Source organism: Lissotriton helveticus, chromosome 2_1, assembly GCF_964261635.1.
Source record: "Lissotriton helveticus chromosome 2_1, aLisHel1.1, whole genome shotgun sequence".
Taxonomy (NCBI): Eukaryota; Metazoa; Chordata; class Amphibia; order Caudata; family Salamandridae; genus Lissotriton; species Lissotriton helveticus.
In genome coordinates this window covers 349,933,416-349,946,992 of record NC_136059.1, presented here as the reverse complement: position 1 = coordinate 349,946,992, position 13,577 = coordinate 349,933,416, and the positions used below count along the sequence as shown (strand labels likewise).

At 44.6% G+C, this 13,577-nt stretch overlaps 1 protein-coding gene across 2 annotated transcripts in view; it reads left to right on the top strand.

The window, feature by feature from the left end:
* The window catches only part of LMBRD2 (LMBR1 domain containing 2), a 636,504-nt gene that overhangs the window by 462,856 nt on the left and 160,071 nt on the right, over positions 1 to 13,577 (top strand). For both annotated transcript variants that reach the window (XM_078674947.1, XM_078674948.1), the window contains exon 13: positions 2,032 to 2,129. In XM_078674947.1, coding sequence (XP_078531073.1) covers positions 2,032 to 2,129 — 98 coding nt within the window. The remainder of the gene's footprint in view (positions 1 to 2,031; positions 2,130 to 13,577) is intronic.

Sequence of the window (13,577 nt, the reverse complement as noted above, 5' to 3'; positions counted from 1 at the left end):
TAACTGCCATGGCGATGCCACCACCCCTCGTAGCACGGTTCAATGTGAACACCGTGTATTCCGATGGAAAAGTGAGGTTAAGGATGGCGGTGTCAGAGTCCTGTAGCCATGTCTCGGTGAGGAAGAGTAGATCGGGCGAATCCTTAACAAGGAGGTCATATACATATTGGTGATGCTTGACCAATGACCTCACGTTCAGGTTCCAAATCCGAAGCACACGACCCGCGGTGTTATTACGCGTGGTCGGGACACTCTCTTCCAGAGCTCGAATCCTAGTCGGCTTGTCTAGAGACCAGCCATTACAGGCGCATACATGTGGGCCAGATAGAGGGTCTACCGGACAGCACCGACAGACGGCGAGCCCACCGGCAATGGACAACAGATCTTCCCGAGTATAGCTGAGTAGCGGTACCGCCTGCATGCTAGAAATCCAGCTTTGTGCCCAGAGCCCCGCCCCGGCTCGCGCTTCCTCGTCGCTGACGGGCGCAGACGGGCAGGACTCTGGCACGACTCAGGCGCAGGGAAGGCGCCCCGACTGCGCGTCCCGCTGCGCGGGAGAGGGCGACTTTAAATAACAACACAATCCCATTCCAATTATTAAATATAATACAACAATTCATAAACACCAACACGACAAAACTTGGATCAAAGATCTGGAGATATGATTTTTAGGAGTGTTATAGTTTTCTGTTGCTTGAAGGTGCGGTAGACCTTATCAAAGCCAAAAGTTAGGGCTGACTGTGATCGAGCGTGGGTTGGCGACAGGGACCAGGTTTGTCCCGGTGAAATATTTACCTTCGGATTTTCTTTTTTTTCTGGAGGAATTTTCTTACCTGCGGGTGGGCTGCGATGTGTTCCGACAGAGGGCTCAACAATGCCTGGTTTCTGTTCGCTGGTGAAATCCCTCCAGTCCTTTGAATCAGCCTGTGCAGCTCTTTTTGTGTTTTCCACACATCCAGCAGTGTTATGAGGAAGGTAGCCCAGGGTGCCACCTTTTATGCTTGTCGCCATGCCTGAGAGCAATTCACTCCTCCCAGCAGGCTGCCAGGGGACAGTTGCGGATTGTCTTAAAAAGGGCGACTAGAGGCTTTAGACAGGAAAATTCCACGTTTCCACATGTAATACAGCCCTACCTGGTATCTGTCCCTTTGTGTCTAACCCCCTTGTTGCTACATTTCTAAAAGTGGCATTTTCAAAATAGTAATTTAAAATTTGACTTTACTATCTGGTTGTATTTTAAATTACTATTAATTTCAGTCCTTGAATCATGGGAATATCTAATTCCAAATGTAAGGTATACGTTATAAGTTGCTATAATGTAACACAGTTTCTGTGGGAGAGGCAGCCTTGCCGCAGGGGAAACGACTTTGGAGATTTTACACTGTCAGTACACACAAAACTTAAGAACACACATCCAACTTTTTAAATGACCATGCACCCTGCCTTATAGCTACTTAGGGTCTACCTTATGGGTGACTTATCAGTATTAAAGAAGAAGGTTTAGTGCTGGTAAAAGGTATATTTTGCCACATCAAATTTGCCGCTTAAAAACTGCACAGATAGACCTTTGTGGCAAGCCTAGAGTCTTGTTTTCGCTGGTCACTTTAGTGGTAACACAATAAGTGCTATAGTCCACTAATTAACCTACAGGCCCTGGGTCCACAGAGATCCATATACCAAAGGTGTATAGGTGAGTTACATTTGTTAATCAAGTATTATCCATTTGCACATATACTTTAGGGGTCAGAGTACATACAGTTGGCACTGGGTGTCAGCGCCCCTTTGTACAGAGTCAGTAAACCAGCACTAAGTCTAGCAAACAGTGGGTGTGTTCCTGCAAAAAGAGTTTTTCTACATATGTGGCGTGGCATAATGGCATAATTCAGGGAATTTTGCATAAGAGGCGTGACGCAAAAGTTGTGCAATTTATGTCCCTCATGCTAACATGATTTAAATGTCACCCTGGGCTAGATAAAATTTAGTGGAGCTATAAGCAAAGCATGCATTTCATTTATTGTTTTACTATTACAGATTATGGGATCCATGAAGGTTCTGTCCTTCATTGCCCATGGCTTCTACATATATTACCCGATGTTGGTTGTCATACTATGTATCGCTACCTACTTCAAGTAAGTTAATTTTTATAATTTTGATGGTAAAATAACATTAAAGACTGAGGGGGTAGCCATGCATGTTCGCCGTAAGGTTGATTAATGATTATGGTATGCATTGCCATCTTCAATAGAAATGTGCATTGTGAATATATTTGCTTAGAATTCATATGTTTTAAGGAGTAGATATTTTATGAACGGTATTACACAGTATGCGAAGTGGACCTGTACTAAACATCTATACTTGGCAAAAAAAAACTTGTGTGATTAGAAAAATAGAACTATATATTCACATCTCTACTTGATCACCACATACATCAGCTATGACAAACTGTTAAAAGTGTTCAAACCAAAATATATGCACCGTAATTTAAGCGTGTTGGAGAGTGAATTTGGAGAAAAATAATTTGTGGACACAAAGTTTGTGGACCCATATTCCCAAGGCTGTTTTCATGATCTGTAATTAATTGCAGATATTCCACATTATTCAAATAAGAAAAATTCACAAAAATGTCTTCAAATTCCCAAAATAGAAGGATTTCGAAGTTTGTGTATTCTGTTAAAAAAAACAAAAAACGTTGCAACTATGGTTAAAGTTAGGGAATAAATACTGCTTAAGGTAGCAGTGGTGCTTTTTAGGTCTCGCCTACGCAGCCCGCATGCGTTGCAAAGGAGAGAGACCTAATGCCATCGGCACAGCTTTGGGGGCAAAAACGTGCACGCGTTGCATTGCTTGCAATGGCAACGCGTGCATTTCTGGCCAGTCCCTTGCAGGAGCGCGCGGCGCCACATGGTCGCACACTCCCGCAAGGGAATCTCGCAGACCCCCTCCCCTGCTGCCGAGGCGTGCGCTTGTTCCTCGATGGGAGAGTCACAGCAGTTTGGGGCATTTTCAGGCCTGTGACACTTCGATGCAGAGAGCAGGTTCTACTGGACAAAGATGACTTCTAAGGGAATGTCCAGATGTTCTGATAAGAGATCTTCTTAACTTAAAACATGTCAACTCTTAAGTGTTTCCACCAAAACACAACAATGTTAAAGATTTTAAAATTGGCGATTCTGAGGCCATTGAAACAGCTCAGCGTGTCCTTGCACATGCTGCAGAAATCTGCGTGAATCCGGAACGAAAGGGCCTATCTCCGTCTCTCATCCTGCCAAGTTGAATAAAATGAACACAGCTTAATAAGTACACAGAAGCAGAATGTGTTATTCACAATATTGTAAAGACAACATCCTCCAGCAGCAAAAAGGTACAAAGGGAAGCCTCGAGTTCTAATCATAGTGTTCCCAGGGAATTGGGGACTGGGGGATACCTTCTGCACGGAGAAGCCTGTGGAAACGTGCCTGCCACATAATTCAAACCATCTCATAGGGGCTGGGGCCGGGCCAGGCCTCTTGCAGGACAGATGGTGAATCTGAATAGCAGAGCTCAGCGCTGCCTGCCCCCCTGATGGAGGTCTATTGACTCTGTTCCCGTTGCCCCCCGCACATCACCCCCAGCAGAGGCCTTTGCAGCTCCCAGGTTCCTGCAGAGATGTCATGCACACTGCAAACGTGTGTGTGTGGGGGGTGGGGGGGAGGGGGGTGGAGTATGGGCAGGATGAGGCAAAGGGGTGCTGAAAGTCACACTCGTGCACATACACCTACAGCAGCGAGTGTGCCACATTTGGCGACGACATCCGGTGAAATAAGTGCGGCTGCTCCTTCCCCCAAATACACTCAGCTTGTGATGACAACAGAGGGGGAGATAACACCCACTACCCGCCCTCATCCCCCACAGTATATAGGTAGCGTCAGGCTGAAAAGGATTTATAGTGCCATTAGGTCCTTTCATTCACAAACCCCTACAGTGCGTGCTCCAGAGCTCAGAGGAGGGTAAGGGGAGTGTCACGTCCCCTCCGGTCATCTCCAGGCTGCCTGCCAGCTGCGAGGAGGGCTCGCAGAAACTTGACAGGGAGTTCGGGAGTTGTGTGTGGTCTTCTGCAGCCATTGCGTCCCCCTGACTGTGGAATAAGCACCCACAAGGCAGCAACATGAAGGTCAATGTGAGTACATGGTGCAGTATTTTTTATTACCATTTATTTCTGTTGGTGTTAATATATATAGCGCCTATCCCGCTTTTCAGTCGCACCATAGCGCTACACCTTCGATTTTGTTCATATAGTGTGGAATTTAAAGTTACGTATGCTGTGCCAGCTGTTTAGTGCCAAGAAGCAGTGCACTGTTCTGCAAAAATCTGCAAGTGTATATCTTTCTCAGCTGTGTTGCACACTGATGGGTGTTCGTGCAGCCATCCATTGACGATGATGTGTGTATTTTTATTTTTAAGTATGATTCTTCTGAACTACTTTTCCAATTAGGGAGATTTTCCTACTCTGACTGCAGCGCGCAGTTTCATTCCACCTGGGTTATTTCTGCTTTGACCCAACTTCATGCATTAATTGCAACGTGACCTTTAAAATAAAGGCGAAATATTCATGGGAAATTTGATGCAACAAATTGCGCTTTGAAATTGCATTGAGAGTCTCGCAATGCAGTGTGTTCGCAAAGTGCTAATTTCTCAGACTAACGTCATCAACACGGACTGGTTCAGGGGGTGTGAATTGAACAGAAGGTCTGTGGCGTGTGTCTGTTGGCTGCGTCTAGGTGTAGGTATGGGTGTGAAGTAAGGGGCAAGCTTTCACTATATGCTATTGGAATGTGTATAGTGCTTACTTCCATGGCGAGGCGCTGCAGCCCTTTGCAGAAGGGCAGTACATTACTCTGCTTTGTCAGAGTTCCTTCATCATTTGCACTCACAAATGGGGGTTTTGTTTTGTGTTGCCAAGGCTGCTACTAAGTTGTGTTGTTTTGTGTTGTTTCCCTGCCTTGAAATACAGAATGTTCCCCCCTGCCAGTTTCAGAATGAATGTATTTCTTTTCTGGAGTGCTGTAACAATTCTTAGAAAACATGCTTTTATTTGTATTTCTTTACATCAGCAAAGAGAGGAAAAGAGGGTATTGAAACTAGCGAGACAGGAATCCGGAGCAAAAAAAGTGAAGTTTAGAACTTATGTGAAGTTTATGGTGCAGGGATAGCTCAGTGAGTTTAGTGGCACTGCCGAGAGTGTACATGCTATTTTTTATGTAATCTGCTTGAAAAAGATTCCAATATTTCTGGGCAACTTCAGTTGTTCAACCTACCAAGGTCGATAAAATGAGACTTTGGGTTACACGTCATTCCTCACTAAAGTCAACCAGGTGAGCTTCCTGGCAGTCATTCGTAATTGTTGTTTTGAGGAGCATTGTGCAGAGTATCAATGACAACACATTTGAACAGGTAACTAACCACTGAATCGAAGTCTGATCCTGTGCTCACCTCACCAATGTTGCGATCTTGGGCGAATCACTGATATGCCCCTGTAGCTGGTTTCACGTGTCTGCCAAAAAGTGAGAGCCCAAATATTTGTTTAATTATGGCCTGTAAATTGGTTTGAAATCTGCTCAAATATTAGTTCTAGCTAGCTCTCCTGGTAAGCATTAAGCTTACATTTGCTCTTAATACAGAAGGCGGGAGGGGTGGTGAGGATTGGGGGGGTGATGGTAACTTATGCTGCCCTCAAAACCCTGCCCTGGCTTGCAGTCCTGGCTGTCCAGTCCAGCCCTGGTAGTGCTGTGTATATCAAGCAGTACAATTGCCTAACTCAGTGTTACTCATTTAATTTACCTCAGAAAAAATCAAATATTCACTGCAAAATGCTCACATTTTCACCGCAGATGCATTGATCCACTGAGCTATCTAATTGACTTAGTACCCAGGCCTTAATCCAATCCATCACTTCCATGGTAGATTGATTTTTCTTGTCTTCACCTCCCAGGTTTTGGCATACAACACACAGATGAGGTAATATTTTTAGAGAAACCATACGAAATATTTTATGACCTATATATAATATCTGATTCCCCTAGAATGTTGCACAACACACTGTCCCATATAACACTCAGGCTGCAGAGCTCTGGCACCCCTTCGGAATTTTTCCTAGAACCAGACCTCTGCTCAGCTGTCAGTTTTAGATCCCATGACGTCACCACTTGGGAGGCCCGCAACCTGCACTTCTAACAGGAAACACAAAACACTAACAGCTGGAAACCTTTTTTTTTTTCAATTTAAAAGTAAAATGACCACAAACATCCCAGGCGCTTCTTCCCAACAGCAATCTTTCCATAAAACGTTTGCAAAAAGTGAAAGAGAGGCCCTGTGAAGTGTCCATACCACCAGAGTCCATTTCGAATGAGACCGTGAAGCTTTGTTTACATTTTCTTAGTGAGTGAAATGCCATTTGCCCAGAAGAATGCATTAATGCCAGGAAGTGTGTCCTGCTTTGCCCAGTATTCAGTGCATGAAATAAAACAAACCTACCGAAATTAATATTATGCTGGAAAGCTTTCGCTGTGACATATTTGATAGAAAAGAGGTGTGCTTGGGGAGAACCACTTTCTATTGTCATTATTACCATCATTTGGGAGCAGGTGTATATAATCCAAGTCTCCAATGTTTCTTTATCTGGGTAATATCCTTTCATCAAAATTCCAGTTAGCCATTTACAAATGTTTTTTACTGGATGTTTGGCACATGCCCATTTTTTGACTATGCACGGACATCTGAAAAATAAAAAAACAAATTCTGAAACCCCAGTAAGAACTCCCACTGAACTAAACAGACACAGTTACACTCACATAATGCCGATCCTGCATAGCAATTCAATCCGGCAGATGTTAAACAAGCATTGGCATAGGCAATAGGTCTCGCTTTTGGGACCTTTTAAGTATTTAGTTATGCAGCACAATATCCTTGTTTTTAGGATGACAGTACACTAACGCCCTGACTAGGAGAGTCTCGTAAATGGGAATTTGTGTCTAACTCTAAATGATAACTTATGCACAGACTCTGCGCACTGGAAGGTTTAATTCACACGATCTTCACCACACCAGGTAAAAACTGGAGTCAACAGGACCAGCAAGCAGCGCACCTGCACTGTTTGCGCAATCTGGAACGGGGAGAATGCTATTGGCACCTTATCCTCTATGCCGAGTGTCGAGGGCCCCTTGTGATGCACGGTCGTTCTTGTCCTTCTTATTCTGCCAGATTGTCCTTCTTATTCTGCCAGATGTAGGAATGAATCCTTCCTGCAGACACGTTTCTGCCTCATAAACAAAATAAACAAAGGGTAGCAAAGGTGCTCTTCTCAAAGGAGCTGCCAAAAGAAAGAGAAGGACTTGCAGCTTATAAAACCTCCTGGATAGTAGATCTGTCAAGAATGATGGAAGAAGTACAGAGGACAGCGCAACCAATAGCAAGACTGGAGTAAGACAATTCTAGAACAGGTTCACAGAGGCGATAAACACTGCAAACAAAAATTACGAGCAAAAATTTGAAACTTTCCAGCGCCGCCTTCTCAAGATCAGGAATCTGGGGTCTTACCAGGAAGTGGCATCAGCAAAAGTGAGGAAGCACCATCTTGGTCTGAGAATTCCTGACATGTTGCCAGGAATTATCCTATCTAGGACTAGGACCCTATATAATGATGACTCTGCCCAGTATTGGTAAACTTCGGATGCTAAAATGGAAAAATGGAAAATATAGGTATTTCATAAAATCTTCTTTTTCAGAAAGTTTTTTAATTTTGATATATGAAGTGTGAATTCATGAGAAAAAAACAGGGCTACAGCAACTCATGAGAACTGATCGCGAGCCACTGAAACCTCGGCCCTATCGACCTGGACCATGAGGAGGATGCATCTAGCTTCCCTGAAGAGTGAAAGCTCCAGTGCCTGTGGTGATGACTTCGCCCTCAGGGGCAGTACCATCGTCCATGGCGTGCTTAGCTTTTATGCGGTCGCTGAGAGGAGCAATCCCTCGCCTGTAGGACTGGCATTGTCGCCTACGACATTGCCTTCGGTAGGGTAGATGTATACATCGAAAAGTAGAAATCTCACCATGATGTCAAAAATACCTGTTTTTGGTCATGTTTAGACTCCTGCGCTCTGCCTCCCTTTTTCTTGCCCACACCCCCCGTATCCACCGAAGCCCCAGTAGTGGTCATTCCTTCTCCTACGTCACCGCCAAGGCCTTGAACGACCTCCCTCTTTACCTTAAAACATCTTTCTCTCTCACGGAATTCAGAAAGAGACTCAAGGCCTATGTTTTCAACTTAGCCCAGCGAAACCTTAGCTCCAGGATACCCTCACGGGTGATTAGCCGCACTCTACAAATACAGATTGATTGATTGATTGAATGTAAATGTCTTCATTCACAAACTCAAGACTCAATTGAAGTTTGAAACATTTGGATGTTCTGACATTGGATCCAGTGTCGTGTGTGCTTGTGGCTGTCCTCCTAGTGGTTTCTTCAAGAGAGTTTTGTTATTCCTGTGGCTCTCTTTTTTGCATTGAATGTGGAAAAAGCTGGGGCTGATGGTTGATGGCTTATAATTCACTCCAATTTTTTTTCTGAGGAACGTCTTGTGCATCTGTCTCATCTCTGGTCTGATTTTTGAACTGTCTCAAGAGCCCGAGTATGGTTTGGATTGAAGTATAGCTTGGTGGCTTGATCACCACATGTTGACATTTGTGTGCCACCTCTGGTCACATGTTTGAATCCCACTGAGCAAGTGAGCCTTTATCATTTCAAGGTAGGTGTATTCTGTGCCACATTGCTGACTGGTGATATCACCTATTGTTAACTGAGGGAAACAAAAAAGTGGTGGGTGGAATGTTTGAATTAATCTCAGTCACTGGTAATTACTTGAAGCTCGATCTCAGTCCATTGTTTTTTGCCCACCTTACCACCTCAGACAGGAACCAGTCACATGCAAATCAGCATTGGTCCTCCTCCAATAGGAACAATCCAGTCCGAAATGCCAAGCCTGGTCCCCTCTCACTGGGAGCGCAAGCAGCCCGACTGCTTTTGTCCTGGAGTATTTGGCACTGATTGTCCAGCATCAAGCAGAGCTAACATCTGTAATAGGTGCAAGAAATAACTGCAGATACATATTTTGTTGAGGGAAGTGGCCCGTGATCTTTGGTGGTGTAACTGATGGCATACGACAGCCCAGACCTTAAAACAGATTTTTGGAACACATACATGTAATCAGAAAGCCCTTGCTTAACAGTTGTTTGAAAGTTTTGACAAGAATAGTATGTCTTACTTCCTGGCAAAGTGGCTTTGCACCACTTATTTTCTATATTCAGTATGCTTTTTAGGTCTCGCTGAGTCATTGCGCATGTGCTGCACGGAGAGACATTTAGTAGCGGCTTTGGGAAGTGCTCCCAAAGCGGCGACCAGCTTGCTAGAACGCGCAACATGCATGCGCGCTGCTCCGCACGCATCCCTTGCGTTGTTTCCCTGTCCTTGTCATTATGTGGGCTCGACTTGCTTCGGGTTTTTTTTTCACGTCTTTTTTAGCAGTGTGACGTGGTGCACACATTTCTCTATGTGCGGGTGTTTCACGAAAGTATGTGCTGATCGTGCCATTGCCCTGAGACAATGTTTGCATTCTCAATGATCAATGCAATGGTTTTCGTTCTCTTTTCTATGTACCTTTCATTCTCCCCCTTCTCTCTCTTTCATCCTTGTGTATTTTCTGCATCTCTCTCCCCCTCCATGTCCAATTCCTCTCATTGTGTGACACCTTCCACATACATGCACAGTCAGAAAAGCGTGGCATTTGATTACAAACCTGCCGTGGGCGAACAGACTTCACATTGTACGCATCACGCGTCTACCATGAATACCTATAACCCAAACATGGCGATCCTGTGGGAATTCATTTCAATGTGTGTGAAACACACCCCATCAGATGGTTTTGGGTCAATGTGGCTGCAGTAGCAGCCAGTGTAATACCACATGCAAAGTTCCAGCTAACTATGGAGTCTCCACAGCTATGATAAATCAAATAGTGTAATGAAACATACTGCCCGCCCATGGGATATGTTTAGTAAGAACAGCGTGGGGGCAGGCCTGGACCCCACTTCTCTTGCCCTGCTGAACTGCTTCTGAGCTGCGGGGGTTAAGCAGGGTGAGTCCCAGGGGAGTTGTTCCATTGAGGCAAAGGCCGGTGGCTATTTGCGCATGCGGAAAAGGATGTACCACTGGAAGACATTGGGAGATGAGCTTGTTAATAGCATCCTCGCGCTCTTGATCCCTCCGTATCCGGCAGAAACCACTCCTAGGTAAGCACAAGGTCTTGTGCTCAGCAGGTAAGAGGAACGAGCAGGAATAACAGCTTCTGTAGCTCTATAAACCCCCACACTGCAGCACTAATGTGCACATTCCGTGCCTCACTGAAATACTCTGTGTGTTGGTGAGTGCTTTCCCGTCTCTAACTATCCGTCTAAATTCCCCTTTCTATGAATTTCTGGAGAGTTTTCACGGAGAGAGCCGGAAAGGATGGTGACTGCGCTTCTCGGATGATCAGGCGGTTTCATTGTGTGTTGGCTTGTGCATACTGCATATTATCTTTCTTTTCTGGGGATTTTGGAGTCATCATTTTGCACCTCTTGATCTGTGATAGAACAGACAGACTTCGACCAGCAGAAACGGGTGCATACATGCGCATCCGCACGAATGGGAGGCATAGTGAGGCACTGGATCTGGGGCTTAGTTAATTACACAATCATTTCTTTAAACCCACCCATACCAGTGCAGCATAAGGTATCCCCGAAACCCAAAGGATACAAAGCAACACCCTTCACCAGAAAGAAGAACCACACTCCATTCTAAAATACAAGACTATTTGAGCCCAAAAGCGCTTGTGTAATGTGAAAGAGGCCAGCTGTGGCCATAGCGGACTGTCAAATGTATTTCACGCTTGGCAAGAATCTCATTAAACAGGCTCATTCTCCTAGTACTCGAGAGCTATACATACCTCACTATACTATATATATCCATGGTACATAGGACTGCTGGGAATCTTGCTTTAATGTTTTCTGGACGGCATGTATGACGATTCTGCATTGGATACTCTCCCTATACTGAAGTCATCTTTGGAACATTCCAGAAAGAGAGGCACTTTCAAGTAAGGGACAAGTGCTTGCTCCAGGCCCCGAGCCATGCATTTGTAATGTTCTCTAATGCACATTGTCCATCTGTTTGCAATTGCCCTTCACTATGCCGAGGTTCAAGGACAGATGTAAAACTGGCCCATAGCAGGCATGTGCACTTATAATGAACGAACTGTGCAAACACCTGCCTGTGATTTTTAAGGGGGTCTTGTTGTTTCATATGAAGCCCAAACCTGATTCATGGATGGTTTGACAACAATACAGTCCTTGTTATGCTCAGATCCGTTCTCCGAGTGCTCAACTACAAGAGACCGGTTCCTTTTTAGGAGTTATGGATTTCCTGCCTGTGTATCTAGACACACCACACAGCCCTGACCACATATAATGTAAATACTGGGTGCTTCCTGCAGCATTCCCCCCCCCCCCCCCCCCCCCCCCCCGGGAAGCAATCATCTGTCTGCTGCCAGTATCTCAGTACGTAATTGCCAATTTCCTGTGTTGTGCTCCAAGGCCCATGAAGCCTGGTCCATGCTATAGAAACCCACACATTGAAAGAACAAAATAAAGCATTGGCTTAGCCAATAGGTCTTGCCTTTGGGACCTTATAAGTGTTTAATTATCCAGCACAATATCCTTAGTGCAATATTAAAGAAGAAACTCCAGTACTACTTGATAATGTAATTCAAGGCTAAGGCTTAAATAAAAATAGCTGGTGAATAATTAACTATAACACATATAAGTATACAGACATTAAAACAATATTCAGCAAAGCTTATGAGTCACAGTAGCTCCTATATTCTGTTCATTTAATTAACAAGTGGATGTAGACAGGTGCTGTGCATACAGATTTATTATTATATCATCACTTAAGTTTGATTAAACATTTTCCACCGTCTCATGATTTTCTCACTTTTCAATGTATTATTAAACGAGAGCACTTCTGCTGACGTGTTTCACACCCTCTGCCTCCAGGTTTGGGGTTTCCTTTTGGCTGAAAGTTGCAGTGTAGCCTATGTGAAAGTAAACAACTCTCAATTTCTAATACGTAGACATAGCATGCACTGAATCTATAAAAATTGTAGTCAAAAGAGGTGAAAAAGTGGTTATTTTGGGCAGGGAAAAGATGAAAAACCTGATTGATTCTTACCTTAAGTCCACGGGGTAAAGCAACAGTGAAGTCAATCAGTCAGTTAGGATCTTGTCCTAAAGTTTTGGGGACCACCCTGGTCCGGGACGACATTCTGTTTCTTACCCGTACCATTATAAATAGATTTGGTGTGGGGTGGGGACAACGGTATCCGGTGTCCTGTTTAGACTGCCCATTCTTGTTCTACTTGCTCGTCTGTGTGGTATGTTTCTTGCCTTGAAGCCTTTTAGGGATAGGTACATGTACTTCAAATTTGGAGTCTCTGGCCAGAGAGGCAACCATATTGGACACAACCACTGTAGACTATACAGTGTTCAAATGAGGGTACACCTTGTTCTGTTATAGGTGCAGAAAGGAGGGGTGTTCTTGGATAAGGTAATAAGGATGTTTGGGGGCGAATTATCCGATTGCAGTCATTAGGCATTGGTTTAGTCCGTGGGACTATATTAAGTCGGCTGGATTACTGTAATGGTCTTCTCCTGGGGGCCCCAAAAAACTTGTTAGGGAAGCTGCAGAGGGTGCAGAATATGGCCGCTAAACTGGCCCTTTCACGACCCAGATCTAGCTCTTCTACTCTTGCGCTTCGAGATCTGCACTGGCTCCCGGTAGATCTACGGGTCCAATTTAAAGCGGCCTGTTTGGTGTTTAGAGCAGTACACCTCTTGGGCCCTATTCCGCTACAAAACATGTTTGCATGGTATTCTGCCCCACGGCTCTTGCGGTCGTCATCGGCTCACCTTCTGGTGGTGCCTAGGTTTCAAAGAGTGAGGATGGGCGGCCGCTCATTTAGAGTGGCGGCAGCTAAATTGTGGAACTCCCTCCCACTCACTCTCAGGAGCTACAAGGATTATCTTCCGTTTAGGAAAGCCCTAAAGACATTTCTTTTTCCCAAGTAATGGCTGCGCGATTGCTCGTGTCTAGTGCGGGGTTCTCTGATCAAAGCGCCAGGATGCCCTCTGGGTGACAGGTCTGCGCTCTATAAGTATGCTAAATAAATAAATAAATTTAGCTATCATTCCATATTATTGATTTGTATCATTAATATCCTTACTAATACTTAGGAATTGCCATTGTGAAGAACATAGAGTTTTGCCTTATTTTGTGCGGTTTTACCAGAGTTTAGGTGAAGGTGGCAGCTATACTGAAAAGGAACTTGGTGGCAGAAATTATTCTGCATAGGGAGCTGTCCTAGTCCTGAGGTTGATGCAAACGGTTAAGTTGTCTGAGATTCAGGTGGATTTGACGTTTTACAGGATTGACAGTTTTTGGGACCATTA